Source organism: Hemicordylus capensis, chromosome 6, assembly GCF_027244095.1.
Source record: "Hemicordylus capensis ecotype Gifberg chromosome 6, rHemCap1.1.pri, whole genome shotgun sequence".
NCBI classification, from domain to species: domain Eukaryota; kingdom Metazoa; phylum Chordata; class Lepidosauria; order Squamata; family Cordylidae; genus Hemicordylus; species Hemicordylus capensis.
Window position 1 is genome coordinate 56,676,863 of NC_069662.1, and position 23,512 is coordinate 56,700,374.

General features: G+C 46.4%; 3 protein-coding genes and 1 long non-coding RNA gene across 7 annotated transcripts in view; 2 read left to right on the forward strand and 2 right to left on the reverse strand.

Annotated features, from left to right (window-relative positions):
- PTGES3L (prostaglandin E synthase 3 like) overlaps positions 1-185 on the reverse strand; it is a 33,365-nt gene extending 33,180 nt beyond the window's left edge. For both annotated transcript variants that reach the window (XM_053260073.1, XM_053260072.1), the window contains exon 1: positions 58-185. In XM_053260073.1, the coding sequence (XP_053116048.1) occupies positions 58-65 (8 nt within the window). In that variant the 5' untranslated portion in view covers positions 66-185. The remainder of the gene's footprint in view (positions 1-57) is intronic.
- Positions 137-15,332, forward strand: RUNDC1 (RUN domain containing 1). 2 transcript variants are annotated; one of them, XM_053260070.1, is made up of 6 exons: positions 137-247; positions 5,261-5,417; positions 8,853-9,011; positions 9,154-9,352; positions 10,011-10,109; positions 11,737-15,332. In XM_053260070.1, the coding sequence occupies exons 2-6, from the start codon at positions 5,415-5,417 to the stop codon at positions 12,606-12,608; spliced, it is 1,332 nt and encodes a 443-aa protein (XP_053116045.1). In that variant the 5' UTR covers positions 137-247; positions 5,261-5,414; the 3' UTR covers positions 12,609-15,332. The 2 variants fall into 2 exon arrangements, with proteins under 2 accessions (XP_053116045.1, XP_053116044.1); XM_053260069.1 differs by lacking the exons at positions 137-247; positions 5,261-5,417 and adding an exon at positions 5,502-5,906.
- On the reverse strand, positions 2,664-5,274 carry LOC128329244 (uncharacterized). Its single transcript, XR_008309580.1, has 2 exons — positions 4,764-5,274; positions 2,664-3,181 (listed from the first exon to the last, which is right to left on the reverse strand). It is a non-coding gene; the product is annotated as an uncharacterized LOC128329244 (long non-coding RNA).
- A 3,320-nt stretch (positions 15,333-18,652) lies between the features above and the next one.
- Positions 18,653-23,512, forward strand: RPL27 (ribosomal protein L27). Of its 2 annotated transcripts, none has more exons than XM_053266293.1 (5): positions 18,653-18,788; positions 20,712-20,794; positions 22,173-22,342; positions 22,830-22,940; positions 23,423-23,512. In XM_053266293.1, the coding sequence occupies exons 2-5, from the start codon at positions 20,714-20,716 to the stop codon at positions 23,469-23,471; spliced, it is 411 nt and encodes a 136-aa protein (XP_053122268.1). In that variant the 5' UTR covers positions 18,653-18,788; positions 20,712-20,713; the 3' UTR covers positions 23,472-23,512. The 2 variants fall into 2 exon arrangements, with proteins under 2 accessions (XP_053122268.1, XP_053122269.1); XM_053266294.1 differs by lacking the exon at positions 18,653-18,788 and adding an exon at positions 18,845-18,987.

Genomic DNA, 23,512 nt, shown 5'->3' on the forward strand with positions numbered 1-23,512 from the left:
AGAATCTCGATTACCGGGGTAAAGAGACGCTAATGCCGGCTCACTGAAGACACTCACCTTGCCATGGTTGTAGATGTTCACCTCGAGGCTGTCGGTGTTTTTCTATGCTGGCCGGGAGACAACCCTATTTTTTGGTTCTCTGGCCAGGCGGGGCCAAAGTCCCCGCCCCCAGCCCAGCTGCCCCTGCCCATTAGTGGCAGCCCAGCTCCCAGGACGCTGAAATCCTGAATCATCAAGATATATCGAGGTGGGTGGGGAAGATGTTGTTTTTTCTTACCCCAGGAAAATATCAGCAAAATGTCTGTCTATATCGGGATACTGTGAAAGGCATCCATTTTAACTGGTTATCCACTTTCAGGGTTACCATATAGTGGTCTGAGAGTATATGCACGTTTTCGAGGTGGCAGAAAGAAGTCTAAGCTTTGTTTTAATTAATTATGGGTACAATCCAGGCTAGGTTCAGCACTTTCCTAGCTGCAATCCTATGCACACTTATTTGTCAGTGAGCCCCATGGAACTCAGCGGGACTTATTTCCTAGTAAACATTCTTAGAATTGCGCTGCAAATCCCATTTGTCCCTGTGCCCGAAATTTAATCATGTGGTTAACTTTCCTATTGAAATCAGTGGGACTTTAACTTTGGCTGGATTGTGCCCAAAATTCTACATGTATTCCTTTCCCACTCCAAGTCTCCACTCCTCAATCACCACCCCTCACTACATAGAGCAGGCCTGCACAACATAAAGCCCCGGGGGCCACATTTGGCCCACGGAGACCTTTTTGCTGTCCCCAGGCATGTGCCAGAGGCGAGGTGCAAAATGCTTGCCCCATTAAAAAATTAACCATTGCAAACTTTGAAGGTGTCGGGGATGGGGGAGAAGGCAAAAAGAGGAAAGATTGTTGTGGGTAATAATTGCTTTCATTAATATTTTAAATGAGTAACTAATACAGTAATCATTTTCACTGATATGTTTTTAATTTAATTACTACATTAATTTACAGGTAATAATTAATGCTTTAAAATTTTACCTTGGCCCCCACACACCAAGTCATGGTTGGTTCTGGCTCTTTAGAGTATTTGAGTTGTGTACCCCTAACATAGAGGATGTGCAGCACAAGGTTCCTAGTTCCTTTTGGACACAGAACAGCTTGGGCAGCCTGAATGATTGTTATTCAGTTTTTATACTGCCTTTCATAAGACATCCCAAGGCAGTTTACAAAAGTTAAAATACAGTAAAACTCCCTTTAAAAATTACATTTAAAACCTTAAAATCGGTTAAACAATAAAAACCATAAAACACAACCCACCCACCCCTGAAAACAACCTTTTAAAAATACAAGCAGAAGCAGGAAAGCTGCTAAATAAGAATTAAAATTTGTGTCCTTGCTGCAGTCAACATAAGTTTTGGGCTATTCCATGTATAGGAGACTCTCCTTCAAATTACACGAGTGTTCTCTGTGATACAAAAGCCTTATCCCCATGTTATGTTCAACACTTGTATAATCTGTGTACATTGTATGCAGAAATAGATTTGTATGCAGGCACAACTGTTCATAGGTTCTGTTGGATACAGTTGCAACAGTACACTTATCTGTATTCTGAATTTCAGGGGGCCTGTACCCAGGTTCACTGTTTTATTTACCCCAGCTAACTTGGCAAAGAGGCACCTTTTAATGTGGTGATTCTCTTTTATTTAGCAGGGGGAGAGTAACTGGCCCTATCCACCCCCAGCACAGTACCTCCGGTGACTGTTGCTGATGTCTATCTTGTTTCTTTTTAGATTGTGAGCCCTTTGGGGCCAGGTATCCATCTTATTTATTTATTATTTCTCTGTGTAAATTGCCCTGAGCCATTTTTGGAAGGGCGGTATAGAAAATAAAATAAAATAAAATAAATAAATAAGATTTAGAAACGCATGTACTGTACATGTGGGTACAGACTCCTGAACACAGGTACAACATAACATCCGAATAGGGCTAAAACTATGTGCATGTATATTCAATATCCTCTTTATCCCAGAGGCTCAAAGCAGCTTACAGCATTTTTAGTCCAAAGACACCTTCCAAAGACAAGGGTTAGATTAACACATCTGTCTGTGTCCATGTGTCCACCCTTAACAATTTCTGTGTTTACGGTTTGATACAAACCAGACTTACAGAACTTGGAAGGAGGTCCTAAAGGATCCCAATGGGGTATTTTTATTTCAATCTGCTATCTTGAAACAAGATGGTGGCCACTCATAAGCCCTCTTCAGACATTATAAAAACGGAGGACACTGTACACAAGTATTCCGAAGCCCTGCACTGTGCTGATGCACGCAGAAGCCAAACCTTCCTGCTGTTGACAGTTACAGTGTCTGTCTTCAAAGACTAACATTGTACTCGTGGTCAGATTCTTCCTGTGATTGGAATGCTGGGGTGCTGGCATTCTGCAACGTGGGAAGAATCACACATGCAGCATTTGTCTCTGCAGACCAACATTGTAACCTGGAAAATGCAAGAGCAAGATTCCTGAGCATCTTGCAACCAGTCTTTAGAGCATGCTCTTAAGGGCACTATACTCACATTGATTATCCTCAGTTTTTATAGTGTCTGAGGAGGGCTTGATTGTAAGCACCATCCTTTTAACATTCATGTTACTGGTACAGAGTAACAGACCACACAGAGAATTATTTAATTTAATGTATTCATTCATTCATTCAAAAATATAATTAAATCTTACAGTTAAATTGGATCCAAACTGGCCATAAGTGGTGATCATTTCCACAACACCTTCAAGGAGTGAATCTTATGATCCATCATATGGAAAACAGTGTGATGCTCCATTATTTTTTTATTTTATTTACTACATTTATATCCCGCTCTATCTCCAAGGAGCCCAGAGTGGTGTACAAAACATTAGTTCTGCTTAGAACATTTTGTTTTTAAATGTTAATATTCCTGTCTCCAAGAAGCTCACAGTCTAATAAACACATAAATAAAATGGCTTGGGGGAATAAAGAGTCAGATTAAACCAGAATGACATTGTTTTCACAAAATCTGTTTAGAAAGGAGAGAGAAAAAGAGCACCGGGTGTGGTGGTGATAGTGTCTCTAGAGCTCTGCCCAGGAGGAAGGTCAATGTCAGCTCAGGAGTTCTTGTTCATTTTCCTGTCAAAATCACACACCCAGCTGCTTTTCCACCTGCAGAAAGAGATGGGGGACTCATATGGGTAAGAAAGCAGGTAGAATATAATTTTGATAATAAACAAGTTGTTTGTTCTAGTAAGAACTAATCTGCCTACTTTCCTTTAACTATCCCTGCAAATGGATTAAATTTGGTCCAAATTGTTTAGGCAGTTCACAAGTTAGCCCACTTGTGCCTCAAACGTACCTGCGTCTGCCATCTTGGATCGGGGTGGATGACATTATCACAAACCATGCCACTGAGGTGTCCCTATAGCTATAGCAAATTTGGTTCAAATTGGTTAGGTGGTTTATTCACAAGTTAGACCACTTGCACCACAAACATTTACACACCCACCATCTTGAATCGAGTGGTTGACATCATCACACACCGCTCAGTTGAGGTGTCCCTGTGTGTCACTCACTACAACTATACCAAATTTGGTTTAAATCAGTTAGACAGTCCACAAGTTAGTCCGCTTGAGCCTCAAACGTTCACACATCTGCCTTCTTGGATCAGGGTGGATGACATCACAAACTACGCCATTGAGGCATCCTTATGTGTCCCTACAGCTGTAGCAAGTTTAGTTCAAATCAGTTAGGCAGTTCTCAAATTAGGCCACTCACGCCTCAAACATTCACACATCTGCCATCTTGAACTGGGGTGGATGACATCATCACAAACTACACCGTTGAGGTGTTCCTATGTGTCCCTAAAGCTGTAACAAATTTGGTTCATATTGGTCCAGGCATTGCGAAGTTGATAGGGACACACAGACACACAAACAGAATGCTGGGTGATCTCATAAGCCTACTGGATTGGAAAGTAGGCTAAAAATGGACTTCAGGGAAAATGTTAAACACCCCCTCTCCATCCCAGGACTGCACTTTCCCTGGACTACACAACAAGGCTGTAATACACTACTTTCTCAAGTCATCTTACAATATGGTTATAACAACACTGGGCTACACTGCAGGGTTGTTGTAAAATCTAAGTATCAACCCCACATTAATTATTATTATTGTTATTATTATTAAGAATACGTATGTGGCAGTTCAATACAAGTGTTAGTGCAGTTTACATAGAAAAAGGAATAAGATGGTTCATTGTCCCCAAAGGGCTCACAGTCTAAAAAGAAACATCAGCAACATTTACTGGAGAGATACAGTGCTGGAGCTGGATTAGGGAGAGATCTAATCTGCAATATTAATAGTGGACTACATTGCAGGGCTGTTTTAAAGCACTCTTTCACAGCCATATCCCAACCTGCCTGAAATATAATAATAGTGGAATTGAATTGGCAGGGCAATTTTTAAAATGTTTTAGAAGACTATACTTTCCACAACCAATATTTATGTATGTATATATGTATGTACACTGCCCCAAACACTCTGGGCTGTTTACAGCAACAGAAAACAAATTAAAACAGAAATGAAAACCATAACTGGATTTAAGACAATTCTAATTAAAAAGCTTGGGTGAAAAAAAAAAGTCTTTAAGGACTTTTTAAAAGCTGCCAGAGATGTTGTGGTTGTGCCGTGGAGTTGGTGTCAACCCTGGCGACCACAGAGCCATGTGGTTTTCTTTGGTGGAGTTTACCATTGCCTGGCGGAGTTTACCATTGCCATCTCCCGCGCACTATGAGGTTATGCCTTTCAGCACCTTCCTATATCGCTGCTGCCTGATAGATGAGGAGGTTCTTATTTCACCAAGGAGCGCATTCCAGAGTCACGGAGCAGCAAAAGGGAAGTATCGCCGCTGAGATAAGCTGGTGGCAACTGCAGAGGAACCTCTCCGATGATCTCAATGGGCGCGATGGGGCTCCATAATAAATAATCCTGGAGTTTCCCATTATTTCTTATGGGTAGCTGTCACTTCTGCCCACCACGAGGTCGAAAAATGGCATCAAAGTAGCAAGAAAAAAAGTCCTCTCCCCAAACATCAGAACTCGTTTATTTTTATTATGTAATGCTCTTCCTAATTCTGGTCTTATTTTATATGCAAAAATAGTCTCACCTCCCCCAGTTTTGAAGTTTGTTTGTTTTTTAATGTCCTGCCAGTGAAGATACATGCCACTTGTTATCTTCCTGTTGCAGGTTAGGGATGGAGACTGCGCCGCCGGAGCGTTGCTTACGACAGCCCTGCGATTAAATCCTATGGCAACCTGAAGGAGGGAGGTTTAGGGCAACCCTGAATGAACCGGTATTATCCAGGCGCCCCCTCGCCCCCCACCAGAAGCGGAGAACCGCGATGGTAAGAGGAGGGCCTATGGGAGAAGGGCTACGCTTCTAGGAGTCTACTACGTCTGTTCCCTAATTGACAGCTTTCCGTGCCGGAAGTGACGGAAAAGAGCGAAGGGGCGGGGCTTCCGTCTTGACGGTTTCGCCGTTGCCGGCTGCTAGGAGATCGATGGAGCCGGCCACGGGGGGTCCCGGGGAGCGCTGGGCGCCGGTCGGGGCGGTGGCCGAGGCCCAGGCGGGGGACGAGGTGGAGGTGGAGGTCGAGCCGGGCTCCCCGCGATCGCTGCGGGCGGAGCGGCGCCGCCTCCACTCGGCGCTCTTGGCGTTGGCCTCCCATTTCGCCCAGGTCCAGTTCCGCCTCCGTCAAGTGGCGCGTGCCGGCCCGGCCCAGCAGCAGCGCCTCCTCCGCGAGCTCGAGGAGTTCGCCTTCCGCGGTTGCCCCGGATCCGGCCTCGGTCTGGCGGCGGTGACGACCTCGGAGGGAAGCGGTGGCGACGCCGAGGTGAGGGCCGGTGGGCGGGCGGGCGCTGTCCGCTCTCTCCTCCTCCTGAGCTGCGCCGGTGCACGACACAAGAGCAAGAGCTGCCTGGGTAGTGCGGTGGCCGGGAGGCTGAGCCGCAGATCGGGGAGTTGCCGGTTCGAATCTCCCGCTGCTAAGCCCCTACGGGTTTGCCTTGCCCTCCCCCACGATGATCCTGAAGGTGTTGTAGAGCTGATAGACTCGAAGCATTTTGAAAAGACTTGAACAAATGTGACAGGAACTCTGGTTGGTTTGGACTTCTGCTTGTTAAGGCTGTTTATAAGAGCGCTGCCTGGAGCTACTCTGGTGACAGCTGGAAAGATGGAGGCGATCATATGATCCGCCTTTTCTGATTGGTGGATGTTGAAACAAGAGTGCTCTGGCAGTGTTTCATTTGTGTTTTGCCTCTGCCCCCAGGGTGGGTATTTTGAGCTGATAGCTCTGTATCCCTGATTAAGTGTTTCTAATAGAAGTAGTGATCAAATGGAGAGCAAGGAACTTCTCAAGTTGTGTGGTGGCTGAAGGGGAAAAGGAGGTGGGGCGGAAGCAGGGCTGTCCTTAGTGAGCCCTGGCAGGGTGTGGGGCCTGGGGCAAATTAGCCAGTGCAGGGGCCCCTTCCAGTTAATTTTGATTGATTGATTGATTCATTCATTAAGTGCCGTCAAGTCAGTGTCAACTTTTAGTGACCACATAGATTCTCTCCAGGATGATCTGTCTTCAACTTGTCCTTTAAGGTGTCTCAGTGGTGCATTCATTGCTGTCATAATCGAGTCCATCCACCTTGTCTGCTCTTCTCTTTCCTTCAACTTTCCCCAGCATTATAGACTTCTCAAGGGAGCTGGGTCTTCGCATAATGTTTCCAAAGTATGATAGTTTGAGCATGGTCATTTGAGCCTCGAGTGAAAATTCTGGATTGATTTGTTCTATGATCCATTAGTTTGTTTTCCTGGCTGTCCATGGTATCCTCAGAAGTCTTCTCCAGCACCAAAGTTCAAAAGCATCAATGCTTTTTCTATCTTGCTTCTTCAAAGTCCAGCTCTTGCATCCATAGAGTATCACAGGGAAAACCATTGTCTGAACGATTCTAATCTTTGTAGGTGTAGCGACATCACGGCATTTAAATATCCTTTCCAAGGCCTTCATTGCAACCCTACCAAATGCTGGTCTGCGGCGTATTTCTTGACTGCTGGATCCTTTACTGTTGATGGTTGATCCTAAAAGGCAGAAGCTATCCACTGCTTCAACTAAGTGGTGAATTAACTATCCAGTTAATTCTAATGGGGGTTAAAAGAGCGGGGCCCGGGGTGGTTGCTTTGCTTGCCATGCCCTAAGAACAGCCCTGGTGGGGAAAGCAAGATGGTTTCAGGAGTGTGAAAGAGTGTGTTTGATCATAAGCCCTGTTGGATCAAGGCCTATCTAGTCCAGCATCCTGTTTCACACAGTGGTCCTCTATAAGTCTCTGGGAAGCCTACAGGCAAGAGCTGAGGGCATGCCTTCTCTCCTACTGTTACACCCCCTAAACTGGTATTTAGAGGCATCTTGCCTCTGAGGCTGGAGGTGGCCTGTTCAATGTCTCTGGCTATTTAAGTTCGCCGTTGAGTCGGTGTTGACTTCTGGCAATCACAGAGCCCTGTGGTTGTCTTTGGTAGAATACAGGAGGGGTTTACCATTGCCATCTCTCGTGCAGTCTGAGATGATGCCTTTCAGCATCTTCCTCTATCGCTGCTGCCTGATATAGGTGTTTCCCATAGTCTGGGAAACATACCAGTGGGGATTTGAACCAGCAACCTTTGGCTTGCTAGTCAAGTCATTTCCCCACTGCGCCATTAGGTGGCTATCTATGGCTATTTAGCGGTGGCTAATTGTTTTAGTAAGGTATTGTCTTTATGAGTTTTATTGTGTACATTTGTTTTGGTGGCCGAAGTTTTGTCTTGTGCAAACCACTTTGTGAGATCCACTTGATAAGTAGTATGGAAACTTTTTAATTAATCATGCTCTGCTTATGAGCCTCCCTGAAATATCTGACTGCCTGAAGACTGAATTTAGATGGCACTAATAAGTGAAAGGGAGCTGATTTGCACTATCTTAACCCAAGGGTAGTTTCCACCCTCAAACTTGCATGTGATAGGGCAGTAAATGGGAGGAGGCCTGGGTTGAACTCCATGTTAGTTCCAGCCTGTTGGGTGTGCTCAGCACACTTGTCAGGAATGCTGTTGGGGCAGGTAGAATTTTTACTGCCCTGTACAAAAGCTAGATTTGCTGTTTCCTTGCCTCTTACTTTCAGGGTGGTGGTGGTGGTGGTGATCTTGAGCATAAGAAAAACCCTCCCCCCCCCATATAAATACAATCTATTACTTTCATCTCAGACTGACTGGACTTTTTCTTTTTCTTATCTATGCTTTACACTTGGAGGGGGTGGTAAGTGCTGCTAATACTACATTTTCTTTGTTGAATAACCAAAAGGCTTCATGTTGTTTGCATATGCAAGTGGCTAGAACATCAGCCAGAAGTATGTTGCTGGAAGTTGTAGCAGACTGTAGGACCAGGGAATGCTTGGAGTTTTGACTCCTTAGATTTAGTAAAGTATGCCAATGCTGAGTGGCTTTGGGCACCTGAGCAATGTCTGATTTCCTTGCATGTACACTTTTGCATACTCTTGCATACTATTATTTCGGAGCCTGGAAAGGGTTTGGCGCTTGGTGTACAAGAGGTTTGGTGCATGATGTGGCTGGTATGATAATTTCTGGCTCTGAAGGAATATTGCTGTTTGGGTGCAGAGTTGAGTGTGGGTCTATGAGGTGCACTGCAAGCCATCCTTCTGTCTACTTTGCGGGTATTTGTTGATTGTTGGATAAGTGGACATGTCTTTTTGGAGCCTTCTTCTCATCTTCCAAGAGGTATGATAATGAGATGTTCTCCTTGTTTCAGAGTGAGCGTGAGAAGCAGGAGCAGCTGGAGGCCCGGAAGGAGAAGCAAAGGGAACTCATTCTGCAGCTCAAAGCTCAATTGGATGACTTGGAAACGTTTGCCTACCAGGAAGGCAGCTACGATGCACTGCCCCAGTCCATGGTCATGGAGAGACAGCAGGTGAGGCATGCTGGCACACAGCCAGACCCCATCCTGGCTTACATATGGAGGCAATCTAGCTGAGCTAGTTAATGTTTAGTCCCTTTGGGAGGTTTTTGAAAGGGGAGATAACCCCCAACTTTTTTCCTGTGTGGCTTTGCAGGTGATTATTGAGGAGCTAATCAAGAAGCTGGACATGAACTTGAGTGAGGACATAGCCTCGCTGTCCCCAGAGGAGCTGCGTCAGCAGGTGGATGTTGCTGTGGCACAAATTGTCAACCCAGCACGTGTGAAGGAACAGTTGGTGGAGCAGCTGAAAACCCAGATCCGGGACCTTGAGATGTTTATCAATTTCATCCAGGGTCAGTAGGCATGTGTTTCTCTAGTGGTGGGACCACGTTTTTTAACAAATTTTAAGACAGTTTGTCTGCTTTCATTGAGATTGGAGTGGAAGGTAGCAGGAATACTGTGTCCTATTTAACAAGGACCGCCCCCCGCGCCCCCCGGACTGTTTGTTCAAATGAACATTATCACAGTAGGCCAGGACTTCTCAACTTAGGGGGGGGGGGAACCCCACCGCAGCTGTTTTTGAACTACAACTCCCATAATCCCCAGCCACAGTGGCCAATAGCCAGGGATTGTGGAAATTGTAGGCCAACATCTGCAGGCGGGCCGAAGTTGAGCAGCCCTGCAGTAGACACTGGTGCACTGTCTCGGGGTATCTGTGTATCGGAGATGACAAGACTAATGCCTCTAAAACTCTGGCCAGGGAAGAACTTTGGGATATGCTCAATGACTTTACTGAACATGGAGTTCTTTTGGTGTATACCTGTGCCCGTGCCTGGTGGCAGAGGAACAGCACAGAAACAAGGCATGTTCTAGAGCTTATTGTTTTTGTTTAATTGTAGGCAGCCTGAGTCCAACTTGGGATGGAACTAGGTGTTCAGAGGGTGGGTTTGGGTCAAGGCTGTCCTTGGTTCTAAGGTGCTTGGTCCAAATATTTTCTTTCTGGTTTTGCAGAAGAAGTTGTCAGTCCTGGCAAACCAGAGGATGGACGTTGTGACTGTTCTGGTGAAAAAGCTGGAAGTGGTACCCGACAGCCTCACGGAAGCAACAGAGGTAGGTCATCTGGATAGGCTTCAGGGGCTTGTATACCTTTGCTCTTGGTCAATACGTGACTTTTTGTCTGCCATTAGGGGTCTGGTGAGCCATTTAGAGATGAAAGGGTCTGAGGGGAAAGAGGTCTATAAGTGGATCCAAGATGCAGTCTCCTATCAGTGGTCCATCTGCCCCAAACTCAGCCATTTCCTTTTGTGCCTCTGGGCTCTTTCCAGGAGCAGCCTGTTTAAGTTGTGAGACCCATCAACTTGTGATGTCAGATTTCTTGAAGGAGCAGATGATCCTTTTGCAGCAGGGCTTCACAAAATCATACTTCTGGCCATCAGCATCATTTTGTGGGTGCTTCAGGGAATTCCCCAAATATCCAGGCAGCTTTGTCTTGGAACGTCCTTCACTCCTGATCTCAGTTGCAAATGCTCAGTTGCGTCTGCTGTTTGCTAAATTCCAAGTTCTCAAATTGTGAGGTGAGCCTTATATCTGTTGTAAGATGCTTGCAGCTAGATGAAGGAGTTGCAGTTTTAACTGCTTGGCGCAACCAGGTGGTCCTCTTCCTTTTCATTTTTTCTTTCTCGTCACCCCGCCAGCCCCACAGAACCTTACTGGTTGGCTGGTCTGGTTCTTGCATCATCCTAACCCATTCACAGAGAACTATATCAAAGTCAGCCAGTCCTCTTCTCCTCCCCCATTAGCTGCCCACACAGGCTGGGGCCAAAGTGAGTCCCACCACATCACTGCAACATTTGCCTAATTAATTAATCCTTTGCTACTTTGTGTGTCTGCTCCAGCCATTGAGTTGACACTAATCCCCCATAAGAAGTCACAAATATACTCATTTCCTCCCTTTAGAAGGGCAAAAAGAGATGGCTTTTGGAATGCTTTCCCTCCTCCAGTCCTCTCTTTAAAGGTGAATTTTGCTGATTGCAGCTGCTGGGACATGAAGCTTTTTATGCTTCCAGTGTGCGAGTTTGAATGATTGGGAAGGATCACCTCTGTTGTAGGGTGAAGTAGAACAGAAAATAAGTTTAGGAAGGGAGGTCCCAAGTTAAAAATGTTTGAGCTGGTCTATGGGAGGGGAACTGGTCATGTGGTAGCAATCATGAATTGTCCCCTTTACTAAGCAGGGTACACCCTGGTTTGCATTTGAATGGGAGACTACATGTGTGAGCACTATAAGATATTCTGCTCAAGTGGGGCTACTCTGGGAAGAGCATCTGCAAGCTTGCATGCAGAAGTTCCAGGTTCCCTCCCTGGCATGTCCAAGATAGATAGATGGTGTTTTTATGGGTGTTTTAATCTGGTTTTATGTTAAATTTTTGATTTGTTTTATGCTGTAAACCACCTAGAGACTTCGGTAGTGGGCAGTATACAGATTCATTAAACAAATAAGATAGGGTTGAGAGAGACTCCTGCCTGCAACCTTGGAGAAACTCTAGGTGCTGAGGCTGGTGAAATGTATGCTGCTTTCCAGCTGGAGTGAGCTTTGTGTGACTGCCAGTCTGTTGCATACCACAGTAAATGTCCCCTTTAGCTGAGTGGAATGTATGGAGACTATTCCTGCAAGTTTGCTCTTCTAAGGTTTGCTCCTCTTCTTTCTCTCCTCCACCCCCACCCCCTGTAATTTATGCAGTGAGCCCTGAAGATGCCCAGAGGATGCGGGAGACAGGGCTACATCTCATGCGCCGTGTACTTGCTGTGCTGCAGATCTTTGCTGTGAGCCAGTTTGGCTGTGCAACTGGGCAAATCCCACATCACTTGTGGCAGAGGGACCAGGGTGACAGGGACTATTTGCCCTTGGTGAAGAAGTTAGAGATGGCTGTGACCCATGTGAGGCAGCTGGCCCAGAAATACCAGCTAAGGGAGCCGGATCATGTCATCAGCTACTCAGGCTTGCTGGACACTTCCTTGAGTGGGCGAGATGAGCTAACGCTGGCTGTGCGCAAAGAGCTGACAACTGCTGTGCGGGACCTGCTGGCCCACGGTCTCTATGCCCCATCCCCTGGGATGAGCCTGGTTCTGGCTCCCATTGCCTGCTTGCTGCCAGTACTGAGCTCCTCTCCTCAGGCGATGCACCCCTGGGAGCTCTTTGTGAAGTATTACAATTCCAAGAATGGCCGTGCCTTTGTGGAGTCACCTGCTCGCAAACTCTCTCAGTCTTTTTCCCTCCCAGTTATGGGTGGGATGTCTGTCACTCCCAAGCAGAGCCTGCTGTCGGCCATCCACACAGTCCTGTCAGAGCATGACCCATTCAAGCGTAGTGCGGACTCTGAGCTGAAGGCCCTGGTGTGCTTAGCTCTCAATGAGCAGCGCCTGGTCTCCTGGCTCAACCTCATCTGCAAGTCAGGGGCACTGATCCAAGCCCACTACCAGCCCTGGAGTTACATGGCCCAGACAGGCTTTGAGGGAGCCCTCAACCTCCTTAGCCGCCTCAGTAACCTACGCTTCAGTCTCCCTGTGGACCTGGCTGTGCGACAGCTGAAGAACATCAAGGATGCCTTTTGAGTGGTTGGAGGCCTGCCTCGGCCCCTTGGAGGGTAGTACTTATTACTCAGTCCAAGAGGCCACCTCTGTGTGTTTACAATGGGGTGGGAGGGGGAGGAGCTGCCAGTTGGTGGTGGCATCTTGCTGAGCTGCTGTTCCTCCACTGCGTGCACCAGACAATATGGTTGAAATAGCTGCCCTGGTGCTGTGTGGAGGAGGCCCATGTGTAGAGCTTTCAGCCACCAAGCATAGCCTAGTGTCCCTTGAAATGGACCCAGTAGGCAGGCTTGGCAGCAGAACAGGAGGGTATCTCTCCTGCCAAAGGAAACGTCTGAGGGGCCAACAGGAAGCCATTTCTGCCCTGAATCCTATGGAGTCAGGGTCAAATCTACAAGAGTAGAGGCAATACTTTAGCTGGATCAGGGAAGATTTCTTCCTGTTTCCTGAGGGGTCTGCCAGATATGCCACCCCAGGCCTGTACCTTCATATTAAAATTTACTGGCTGTATTCCTCAATCTGGGCTGCAGCTGCTTCTATGTTAATAGCCTTAAATTATTTGACTTTATCATGCTGCAGAACCAATCACTTGTAGAAAGAACTTGCCAGACAAGCCACTGTATGCTGGTATAAGATTCTGATGTGTCACCATTTGCCCAGTGCTCACAGTTTATTTGCTGGCGTGGTGAGCTGAGTGGACTCTGTAGTTGTGCTAGAACCCAGCATAGTGAAGATGGAAAATTCCTTACCAAACATTCTGGTAATGTGAGAAAGGTGCCGCGAGGGTGGGGGTGGGGATGGGGATAGAGGAGGAGGAAGTTCTTGATTGTGGGCAGAGGGTTTGATGAAATACTCAGATCTGGATATGTGTGAGGTGGATGGGTGAAGGTACCCAGCTGAAAAGAAGTTGTTGAGCTTGCCTGTTTGAATAGTAGTTGTTATAAGCCCTTGCTTGAAAGGAACACTCAATCTCTTTGGTGAAGGTTGGGTGCCTTTGTAGTGGCACACACGTTCTCTATGTTGTTTTTTGCATAGCAAAACCTCAAAGCTGCTATATTTCTGCTGTGAACGTAGTAAGACTAGTCTGGATTGTTCTTCTCTTGCTACTTTCCTTCTGGGGAACAGAATGGGGGCTGTTTACAACTACAATAACCACAAAACTACATACTTCCTCTGTGGGGAAATAACTGGACGAAAGATGCACCTGAAAATACTGGGACCGAGGGAGCCACTTCAGCTTCTGGAGGCTCTTGCCCCATTGGACCTGGAGCAGTGCCCTGCTAGTACTACCTGAAGAGCTGGGGCATGTGTGGTTTGGCTATTTTTAGATCTACAGAAGCAGCAGCTGTAACTCTACATAGGATCTTTGAGATATCCTGCACCTTCAGGAGCTGAGTGGGTGAAGGCCAAGTCACACAACACTTTCAGAGAATGTGCAGAGGGGGCTCAGTGGCAAGCAGTGTGCATTGATGCTGAGTGAAGTCTTTGTTTCTGCAAATAAGTTCTGTGGTGTGGATTATCCTGCTGAAACAGTTCTCTTTAAATTAAGAGCTCTCCTATTCTTGTCCCGTGTTAATTTGTGTCAGCGCTCTTCAGGAATCTCTGTCCTGCTCCCTTAATAGTGTTGCTTTTGTTTTGACTCCAGTGCAAGAGGAAGATGATATTGGTGGAGACCTGTGTGTGCGTCCTGCTAGTAATAAATCCAGTCTGGTGTCTGTCCTTTTCCCCACTTCTGTTTGAAAGATAAAATTTTCTCCCTGCAGCCTTTAGCAAATACTGGATTCCTCTGTCGTCACAGCATTCTATTGAATAGCTGCAGAACCAGGTGGCAATTGATGTTGCCACAGGACGCACTTAACATATGGAATCCCTTTTCTGTGCAATCGTGAAAAACTGCTCAAATAACTAGTTAGCAAAAAAAAAAAAGTAATCTGGAGAATTTTTTTAGCATATCTTTGTACCTCTTAACTAAGGTCCACACTGGATACGTCACTTACAAGAGCTGCTCACCCTGCTCTACTTGCCTATTGCTGCCCCAGTCCTAGATGTTGAGGAGGATGTTGGGATAGTGTAGGCTGGACTTTTGCATGGCAATGTGTGCCCTTTGCAAAGTGATAAGCACAAATTAACTCTGGGCATTATGTGCTGAGGCAAGCCTTCCTTCTGCTACATGGGATATTCTCTCTTCAGCAAGGAAAAAAGTGCCAGTCCTGCCCCCAACTTGTAGCCCTGTGTTAAACAGCTGCTGTGGGGAGGCTGTGTTCAGGGCTGCCATCACTTTAGAATGTAAAGAGCCCAATGGTAAGGGGTCCGCCTGCCCGCCCCCCCCCCCTCCAGCTAGGATGTTTTGTGACCAATGTAAGACTTGCCCTCCGGTGTCTTTTTTTTTTTTTAATGCAAGAGCAGTTTCAAATGCTGTGTGAATCTTACCTACCCTTGACCAAATTTATTGATTTATTTATATTTGTGTCCTCTGTCTTGAGGACTTTCAACCTCTCTAATAATATACTAGTTGATTACATGAGTGAGGGTGAGATTTGAAGCAAGGGCTTTTTAGATCACAGCTCATGCTCTTAGCTGGCATGTTAAGTGCTTCTCTTCCTTTCTCCCATTTTTGGTGTAACTTCTAGGAAGCCAGGCTGGAAAATAGTTCTGTGTCACACTGTTGTGTTTGAGTTTTGCTTTGTTTTAACAAAGCATATTACTGACTGTCTGGTTCTGATAAAATAACAGCCTATTTGTTTTGGTTTTTCACTGTTATTATTAATTCGATATCTATACCGCCCTTCCAAAAATGGCTCAGGGCAGTTTACACAGAGAAATAAAGAACAAATAAGATGGAACCCTGTCCCCAAGGGCTCACATTCTAAAAAGAAACGTAAGATAAGACACCAGCAACAGTCACTGGAAGTATTAGTGTGTGTGTGTGTGTGTGTGTGTATATATATATATATATATACACACACACACACACACACACCCCACTCTTCCTCCAAGGAGCCCAGTACTACATACTTGAGTTTCTCTTTCACAACAACCCTGTGAAGTAGGTTAGGCTGAGAGAGAAGTGACTGGCCCAGAGTCACCCAGCTAGTTTCATGGCTGAATGGGGATTTGAACTCGGGTCTCCCCGGTCCTAGTCCAGCACTCTAACCACTACACCACACTGGCTCCAAGTGCTGTGCTGGGGGTGGATAGGGCCAGTTACTCTCCCCCTACTAAATAAAAGAGAATCGCCATGGTAAAAGGTGCCTCTTTTACACTATTTGTCTATCATGTGGTAGCACCCAATGTACTAGCCCTTGGGTTCCCAGTCCTAGGGGTACCTGAAGGGTTCTAAGAGCATACTCAGAGCCCTCCTGTCTCCCCACACTGCAGCTGTGCAATTTGTTCCCCATCTGAAGATTGCTGCCTTGAAGCTGACACATCCTCAGTCACGTGTCTGCTGCAGAAGAGTGGGGATGAGGGTAAAGACCATAGCACTGAGTACTCCTGTTAAAATTAATAGGACAGTCGGGGCTGTTCTTAGGGCATGGCAAGCAGGGCCCCGCTCTTTTATTCCCCATTCGAATTAACTGGAAGAGGGCCCCACACTGGTTGATTTGGCCCAGGCCCCGCACCCCACCGGGGCTCTCCAAGGACAGCCTCCTGAGGACAGTAAACTTGTTTCATTAGTTTCAGGAGGACTCCTTATGAGTAATAATGGGGAGGTGAGCCAGGGGCTGGAAAAGCCTGTCTCCCTAACAGTAACACTTTCATGTGTGGGTGGGTGTCAACATCTCGAACGGGTACATCTGTTTAAAAAGGTTGGGACCCCCTGTCCTAGCCAAAGCACATTGGCATATCCATCTCCCTGCTCTGCTGCCATCTGGCGGGAAAACAACTCGTAGCCCTGATCGGGGTGCACAAATGCCAATGAACGATGTAGCCGTGGCTTATACACATGGCCGGTGCTGTGCTGCCATCTGAATGCCAAAATGTAGAGTTGCAGCACTTTGCAGAGAAAGCAATATACTCCTTTGAAAGCTATCTTCTCTCTCTTGGCAGCTGATGCACAAATTTCGCAGCTTTAGGGGCTCTCATAACTCCTTTATTCTCTCCCACCATTGTATGACAAATTGACCATTCTTGCACTTGAAGCTCTGTTTTCAGGGCAGCACTCTCCTTGTTTTGTAGACAAATTGCACATAAAGTAAGTGGGCAGCAGTGTTGATTCATTGTTTGGCAACACCACACACCAAAGTAGAGCAGTACGACCAACTAAAAAGGATCCTGGAGTGAGCAGCCAGCTTTGAAGTTCTCTGGAACCCTTTACTAGGCTGGATGTTCAGCAAAACAAGTGGGGTAGGAGTGGCCATGGTGGAAAGGTAAAATAGCCTGCAGTTTGTAATGTCTTAAGATGGAAGGCAGGAGGTTATAACATCACTTCTAGCTGTGAGATGTCATTTTGCACAGCTGGCTACTGAGGCAGAGAGGAATCAATTGCCTAATCCATTTCTGAAAATATTAAACTGATCGTTAAACATTGAGCCCCTGGGACTGAATCTTACTCTTTTCAGTCCCTGTGCTGAACAAAATGCATAAGGGCAATGCAAAGAGCAGGGGAAAGAAAGCAGGGGATAACTTTGTGGTATGTTAGGAACAGAAATGGCACTGCCTAGTGGATAAAGAGCTTTCTACCCCCACTTAAAAATGAAGTCCCATTTTATTGATTGATTGATTGTTAAATTTATATACCGCCTTTCATTAAAGCAATCCCAAGGCAGTTTACAGCAGAAAAATTTTAACACAAAGATGGTAAAAAAAGACACAATTAAAATATTAAGTGGAGGGAAAATATTAAACAAATCTGATTAAAAATTTAATATAAAAGCAATAAAAACTATAAAGAGCAGAGAATTATTTAGAGATCATATTCCACAAGCTATGACTTAGAGCAACTAATTACTGGAGTTGGACTGGAAGGGAGTCTGGCAGAGCAGAAGTTTATAGCCTTTGCTGCAACTTCAAGAATATTTAGATTGAGTGCCTTCTTGCAATCCAAATCGATTTCAGCTTGTCCTCTACCAATGCTAACAATGGGAGGGCTATTGTAAGCCACGCTCTCATCACAGCCCCCTTTCATTATCTGTAGTATGGAGAAAATAGCTTGTATTTGCACTGGTAAAAGCAGAACAATTTTAAATATATTTTTAAAAAATGTTTATGTTGTACACGTATTCTCACCATTCAGCCAGTCAGTAAAACAATTACGTAATAGGCCATAGAGATATATAGTTATGTATTTCATTGACAGCGCCTGTATGTCTAAACCATGTGAAATGTTCACAACAGTTCTGTTCGAAAAGGGCAGTATAGCAACAGTCCCCATTAAAATACCCCAAGTTGCAGTAAAAGCAAATCGAGTAAAAGTGCTACGTCCACCAACTCTTACATTGCTCCTCGCTCTCATTGAAGCTAGCGTTACATTTGTTTGCATGGGGACACGTTGCCCGTTCACCAACAACGATTTAGAATGAAGATCCCAAATAAGATAGAAAAGTAGGGCGACCGGACCTATGTTAGTATAATCGGTATTGTATCAATTGATTTCTCCGCCCCAATAGTAGGCTCACTACGCATGCGTACAGTCCAACTCCGCTCTCCTCTAACCTTTATGTTCCACTAGTACGCATGCGCAGCGGTGATCGGCCGATGTAGTATCACTTTACCCTGCCCCTCGACGAATCCTGCCCGGCACGGTTTAATGACACGCTAACATGATTCAAGATGTAGGCGTTTCCTTAGATTGACCTTCAGGGTAAGGGCACTGGCTTCAACTGGAGAGACTGAGCATGCTCTCTTCTTGCCAGTTCTCCAGGAATTTCACAGAAATTCACATCTGTCCTTTGGATGCACTATTGGAGTCATTCTTTTTTAATGTTTCAGAATAATTTTTTACAAAATTACATATATAACCACATCCGATGTTTTCTGCAGAACCTGGGTTTCCTTTCTATTTTAAGCAGGATTGAAAATCTGAGAGGGGTTTTGGGCAGGGAAAAAAATGGAGCTTCGTTTGGGCTTCGTTTGACCGTACTGAGCATGCTCGCGTGCTTATGCTCAGCTGCACCCGGCAGGGCTCGTCGAGGGGCAGGGTAAAGGTCGGCGGAAACGGTTTCTTTTTCCTCTTCCGGTGTGGGTGCCATCGGCGTTAAAGCTTCAGTAAGTACAAGGGAAGAGGGACTTGGTACTATCCATCGTAATCCTCTCGGGCCGTGGGGAATATCGGGTGGCGGGAGTGGCTGAGGGGCGGTAATGGGGGCATAGATATAATTAGATGTTGTAAAGACGGGATAGGACGTGGGAGCGCTTTTGGGAGGCTTGGGAAGCGACGATGGTGGAGTAGATTTTGACTCCGGTGGTGGGTTGCTTTTTTATTTCATTTAATTTAACGCATTTGTATACCTCTCAAAACGCAAGTCTCTCTGCTCCAACGTTAATGTCTGCGCGAGGGAGAGAGAGCGCTTTATTTCTCGGGTCTCAGGAATGGGGCTTGATCGCTTTTCTTGTATCTCTTTTTTTTCTCCTTTCCTATGTAGTAAGGTGGCAGAGGGGGAGGGCATTTTCTACTAACACCGATATTTATATACCTCTCTTCAGCCAAAGTTCTCAAAGCGATTTACATAGAAAGATAAATAAGTAAGATGGTCCCCTGTCCCCATAGGGCTCACTATCTAAAAAGAAACATAAGGCAGATATCAGCAACAGCCACTGGAGGGATGCTGTGCTGGGGTTGGATTGGCCCAGTTGCTCTCCCCCTGCTAGATATAAGAGAAATAACAAGCTATTGCCAGGGCATATGCAGCTTATTTTCTCCACTTTGCAGATGGTGAAAAGGGGCTGTGATGGGAGAGTGGCTTACAATAGCCCTTCTATGTACTCATTATTAGCATTGTTAGAAGACAAGCCGAAGTCAATTTGGATTCCCAGGAAACCCCCAACTAAATATCCCTTAAGTTACTGCAAAGGCTGTAAACTGCCCCTCTCCCAGACCGCCTTCCAGTCCAACTCCTGTAACAAGTTGAAGAGCTGGTCTAAGGGTAGGATTGCTGGTCTTGCAAGTATGAATTGTCCCCTTTGCTAAGCAGTTCTGCTTTGGATTTGAATGAGAGACTACATGTGAGCACTGTAAGATATTCCCTTTAGGGGGTAGGACTGCTCTGAGAAGAGCATCTTCATGCTGCCTTCAGAAGGTTCCAAGTTCCCTCCCTGGCATCTCCAAGATAGGGCTGAGAGAGATTCCTGCCTGCATCCTTGGAGAAACCGGTGCCAGTCTGGGTAGACAATATAGAGGAACATAGGAAGCTGCCATACACTGAGTCAGACCATTAGTCTGTCTGGCTCAGTATTGTCTACACAGACTGGCAGCAGCTTCTCCAAGGTTGCAGGCAGGAATCTCTCTCAGCCCTATCTTGGAGATGCCAGGGAGGGAACTTGAAACCTCTGCTCTTCCCAGAGCAGCTCCATTCCCTGAGGGGAATATCTTACAGTGCTCACATGTGGTCTCCCATTCAAATGCAACCAGGGCAGACCTGTTTAGATAGGGGGACAAGTCATGCCTGCTTCCACATAACCAGCTCTCCTCTGGAGCTAGAGCTAGATGGATCAGAGGTCTGACTCTTGGTAGAATGCAGCTTCCTATGCTCTTAAGTTGGGAACAAGAAGCAAAACTTTGAAGTATCTGGTCGCTTTTCAAGTGAAAGGTGGAGGGGGAACCCTTCTCCTAAGTACTGTGTGTATGTCACATAAACACACACGTGCACATGGAAGTCTAGTGTAATCTCTCGACATAATGTTGTTCCCTACCTCTTATAATCTGAAAGAAGGTGTGCTTTAAGAGCATAGGTACCCATTTTCCTCCTCCCCTGTTACTATTGAGGCAGAGCTAAGCAGGGGGAAATAAGTTTGTCCTTTGAGTCTTTCACATCTCTCTCTTCATCCCCATGAAATACTGCTCAGGTATTTATTTATTTATTTCCGAGGTATAGATAGACTTGTGTGGAGATAGGGAAATGCTAGATTTTGCAAATCTGCCTGTCTGTGCCTGCACACTTAGTTTTTAATCTTTTCCTTCTTCCCTTCCAGAGATGGGCAAGTTTATGAAACCTGGGAAGGTGGTTCTTGTACTGGCTGGGCGTTACTCTGGCCGCAAAGCTGTTATTGTTAAGGTGAGACGGACCACAAGAAGGGGTATTTTGGGGAAAGAGGGCGATACACTTTGGGGTGTTGGAGGAAAAAGGTGTAACCTCTGCAGACCTGTGTAATCACTGATGTGGTAATCATTTGGGATCAGGTAATGGAGGACATCTGTTATTGCCTTCTGTGTTACAATATCTATGGATTACCTAGAGAGAGAAATATTAACAGACTTATTGCATACAAGTGAATTTTAGCCCGTTGAAAAACGGGCGCTAGTAATGCTTTCGGCCCCCGCTGCCAAACCTCCCAGCTGCCCGATCCCACCACTTGTACAGGAAAGAGGAGCTCGCCAGCAGAGCTCCTCTTTCTGCAAAGGCTCTTCTCAAACTGGCGCTTTGATCGGAAAGGACGCCCTTTCCGCTCAAAGCGCCAGTTTGAGAAGAGCCTTTGCAGAAAGAGGAGCTCTGCTAGCGAGCTCCTCTTTCCTGTACAAATGGTGGGATCGGGCAGCTGGGAGGGCGGTTCGGCGGCGGCATTTTTCAGGGCCAATTTGGCCCTTAGTAATTTGGCGGGGGGACGGGAATGGTGGGATCGGGCCCCAAGGTTTCCCCCCCTGCCCGGCTTTACTGGCGGCGCCAGGCCTCGGCGGCGGCGGCTCCGCCACCACCTCGGCCAGCTTCCCCGCCGCCTCTTCCCCCGGCGCCTCTCTCCTTTATTTGTGGCGGCCACTTCTGGCCCCGCCGCCGCCTCACCCGCACTCCCGCCGCCAGTTGCCCCGTCGCGGCCACCGCCACCTCTGGCCGTGGCCACGGCTGCGCCGCCGCCTCTCCCGCACTCTCCTCCTGGCGTAGGCGGCGGCCACTTCTCCTTCTCCCGGCCCCAACATGGCCGCCGGGTCCTGCCGTTCGTGCCTCCCTTGCCCTGTTCTGGGCATGCCCAGAACAGGCCAGGCACGAACGCACGCTTGGTGTCCGTCCACGGACGGACACCAAGCGTTTTATTAGAGAGGATACTGCCTAATGCAGATTAATTGATGAAAGATAAAATGTTTGCTCTCCCATCAAAGTAAATATGTAAATTGTAGTGTAACTCAGTTTGTAGTAGCCATGCAAAAATAGACATAAGTTTGTGAATAGCTGAGGGAATTTGTTTTGTTTGGAATGCTATTAAAATTTTGCTACTTGTCTATTGGCTTCTGTGGCCCATTGTGGGATATAGCTCAAGTTTTTAATTGACATTTGCACTGGACTTGGTGACAGTGTGAGTGAGAGTGTTTTCCTGAAACTTCTCCTATCCCTAAACTATAAGTAAATGCAGCCAATTTGTTTATCTGCGGATATATCCTGAGTGGTTGTAATTCTGTGCTGGCTGTGATGCCATCTCCTTTTAATGAATCTCTTGTTACAGAACATTGATGATGGCACCTCGGATCGCCCATATAGCCACGCCCTGGTAGCCGGCATTGATCGCTACCCGCGCAAAGTGACCGCCAGCATGGGCAAGAAGAAGATTGCCAAGCGGTCCAAGATCAAGTCCTTTGTGAAAGTGTATAATTACAACCACTTGATGCCAACCAGGTGAGTCAGGAGCTTGGTAAGAAGGGAAGTAGAGAGCTGCCTGTGTTGCTTCAAGGGAGAGCAGCTTCTTTTCTGGATCTCTTTTTCCTGTACTGTTGAGCTTTGTTCAGAAGTTCTACAAAGTGGGGAGCTGTACTTGCATACAGTGTTCCTAAGAGCAGGCTTGGAAACCTTACTTCTATCTTGACACACTCTTAAACCCTGCCCCCTTCCCACTCTCCATGCACTGTGCTTGATCGGAGATCCTCTCCATGATGTGAAATGCTGGTGCTCCGCATAATGGGGAAGATCTCTCCTTATGTAAGTGTGAGGGATGGGAGGTGAGCTTCAGTTTGTGTCAGCACAAATCTTCCAAGCATGTTCTTGTATAACGTCTCCATAGGGCTTAGGCCACAGTTATGTTTTCTGCGCATCTAGGGAAGTTGGGCAACAGAACAGGAATGTGTCTAGGTGTTTAACTTGCTTGCCCCATTCTGTCTTTGCCCAGGTACTCTGTTGATATTCCCCTGGACAAAACCATTGTCAACAAGGATGTATTCAGGGACCCTGCGCTGAAACGTAAAGCACGGCGAGAGGCCAAAGTGAAATTTGAGGAGAGGTAAGTCTGTATGTTTCCCAGACTATGGGAAACACCTATATCGCAACAGCATCATCTCATACTGCGTGGGAGATGGCAATGGTAAACCCCTCCTGTATTCTACCAAAGACAACCACAGGGCTCTGTGATTCCCAGAAGTCAACACCGACTCGATGGCACATTTTACTTTTTAAAGGCTTGGAAGACACAGCTGGGAATTCTGAGTTGTGCCCAGTTAAGTTTTATATTTGTATCCCAAGGAGCATAGTGCGGTGTGTGGCAGGGTGGCCTGAGAGTGGGACCTTGGTCCCTGGGTTTTCTCAAATCTCAGCATTGCATGCACTAACTCCAAAAGGGATCTCTTGCATTAGACAGTCATTCTGCTTGTACCTGGAGAATGAATATCACAATTTATACACTAGTAGACCTCGTGGGCTGGTGCTTACTTGTGTGTGTCTGAAAAACTCTTAACAGGAGGTGTTTGTTTTTCCTCTCTTTTCCAGGTACAAGACAGGCAAGAACAAGTGGTTTTTCCAGAAGCTCAGATTCTGAATCTCATGTAGCTGTACCAATAAATCTTTTTGAAAAACCTA

Excerpts from the sequence above, each read along its gene's own strand:
- RPL27 (XM_053266293.1), top strand. The coding sequence starts at position 20,714 with ATGGGCAAGTTTATGAAACCTGGGAAGGTGGTTCTTGTACTGGCTGGG. Across the intron at positions 20,795-22,172 it reads GCAAAGCTGTTATTGTTAAG|AACATTGATGATGGCACCTC; the intron begins GTGAGACGGACC and ends CTCTTGTTACAG. Across the intron at positions 22,941-23,422 it reads AAAGTGAAATTTGAGGAGAG|GTACAAGACAGGCAAGAACA; the intron begins GTAAGTCTGTAT and ends TCTCTTTTCCAG.
- RUNDC1 (XM_053260069.1), top strand. The coding sequence starts at position 5,574 with ATGGAGCCGGCCACGGGGGGTCCCGGGGAGCGCTGGGCGCCGGTCGGG. Across the intron at positions 5,907-8,852 it reads GAAGCGGTGGCGACGCCGAG|AGTGAGCGTGAGAAGCAGGA; the intron begins GTGAGGGCCGGT and ends TCCTTGTTTCAG. Across the intron at positions 9,353-10,010 it reads GTTTATCAATTTCATCCAGG|AAGAAGTTGTCAGTCCTGGC; the intron begins GTCAGTAGGCAT and ends CTGGTTTTGCAG.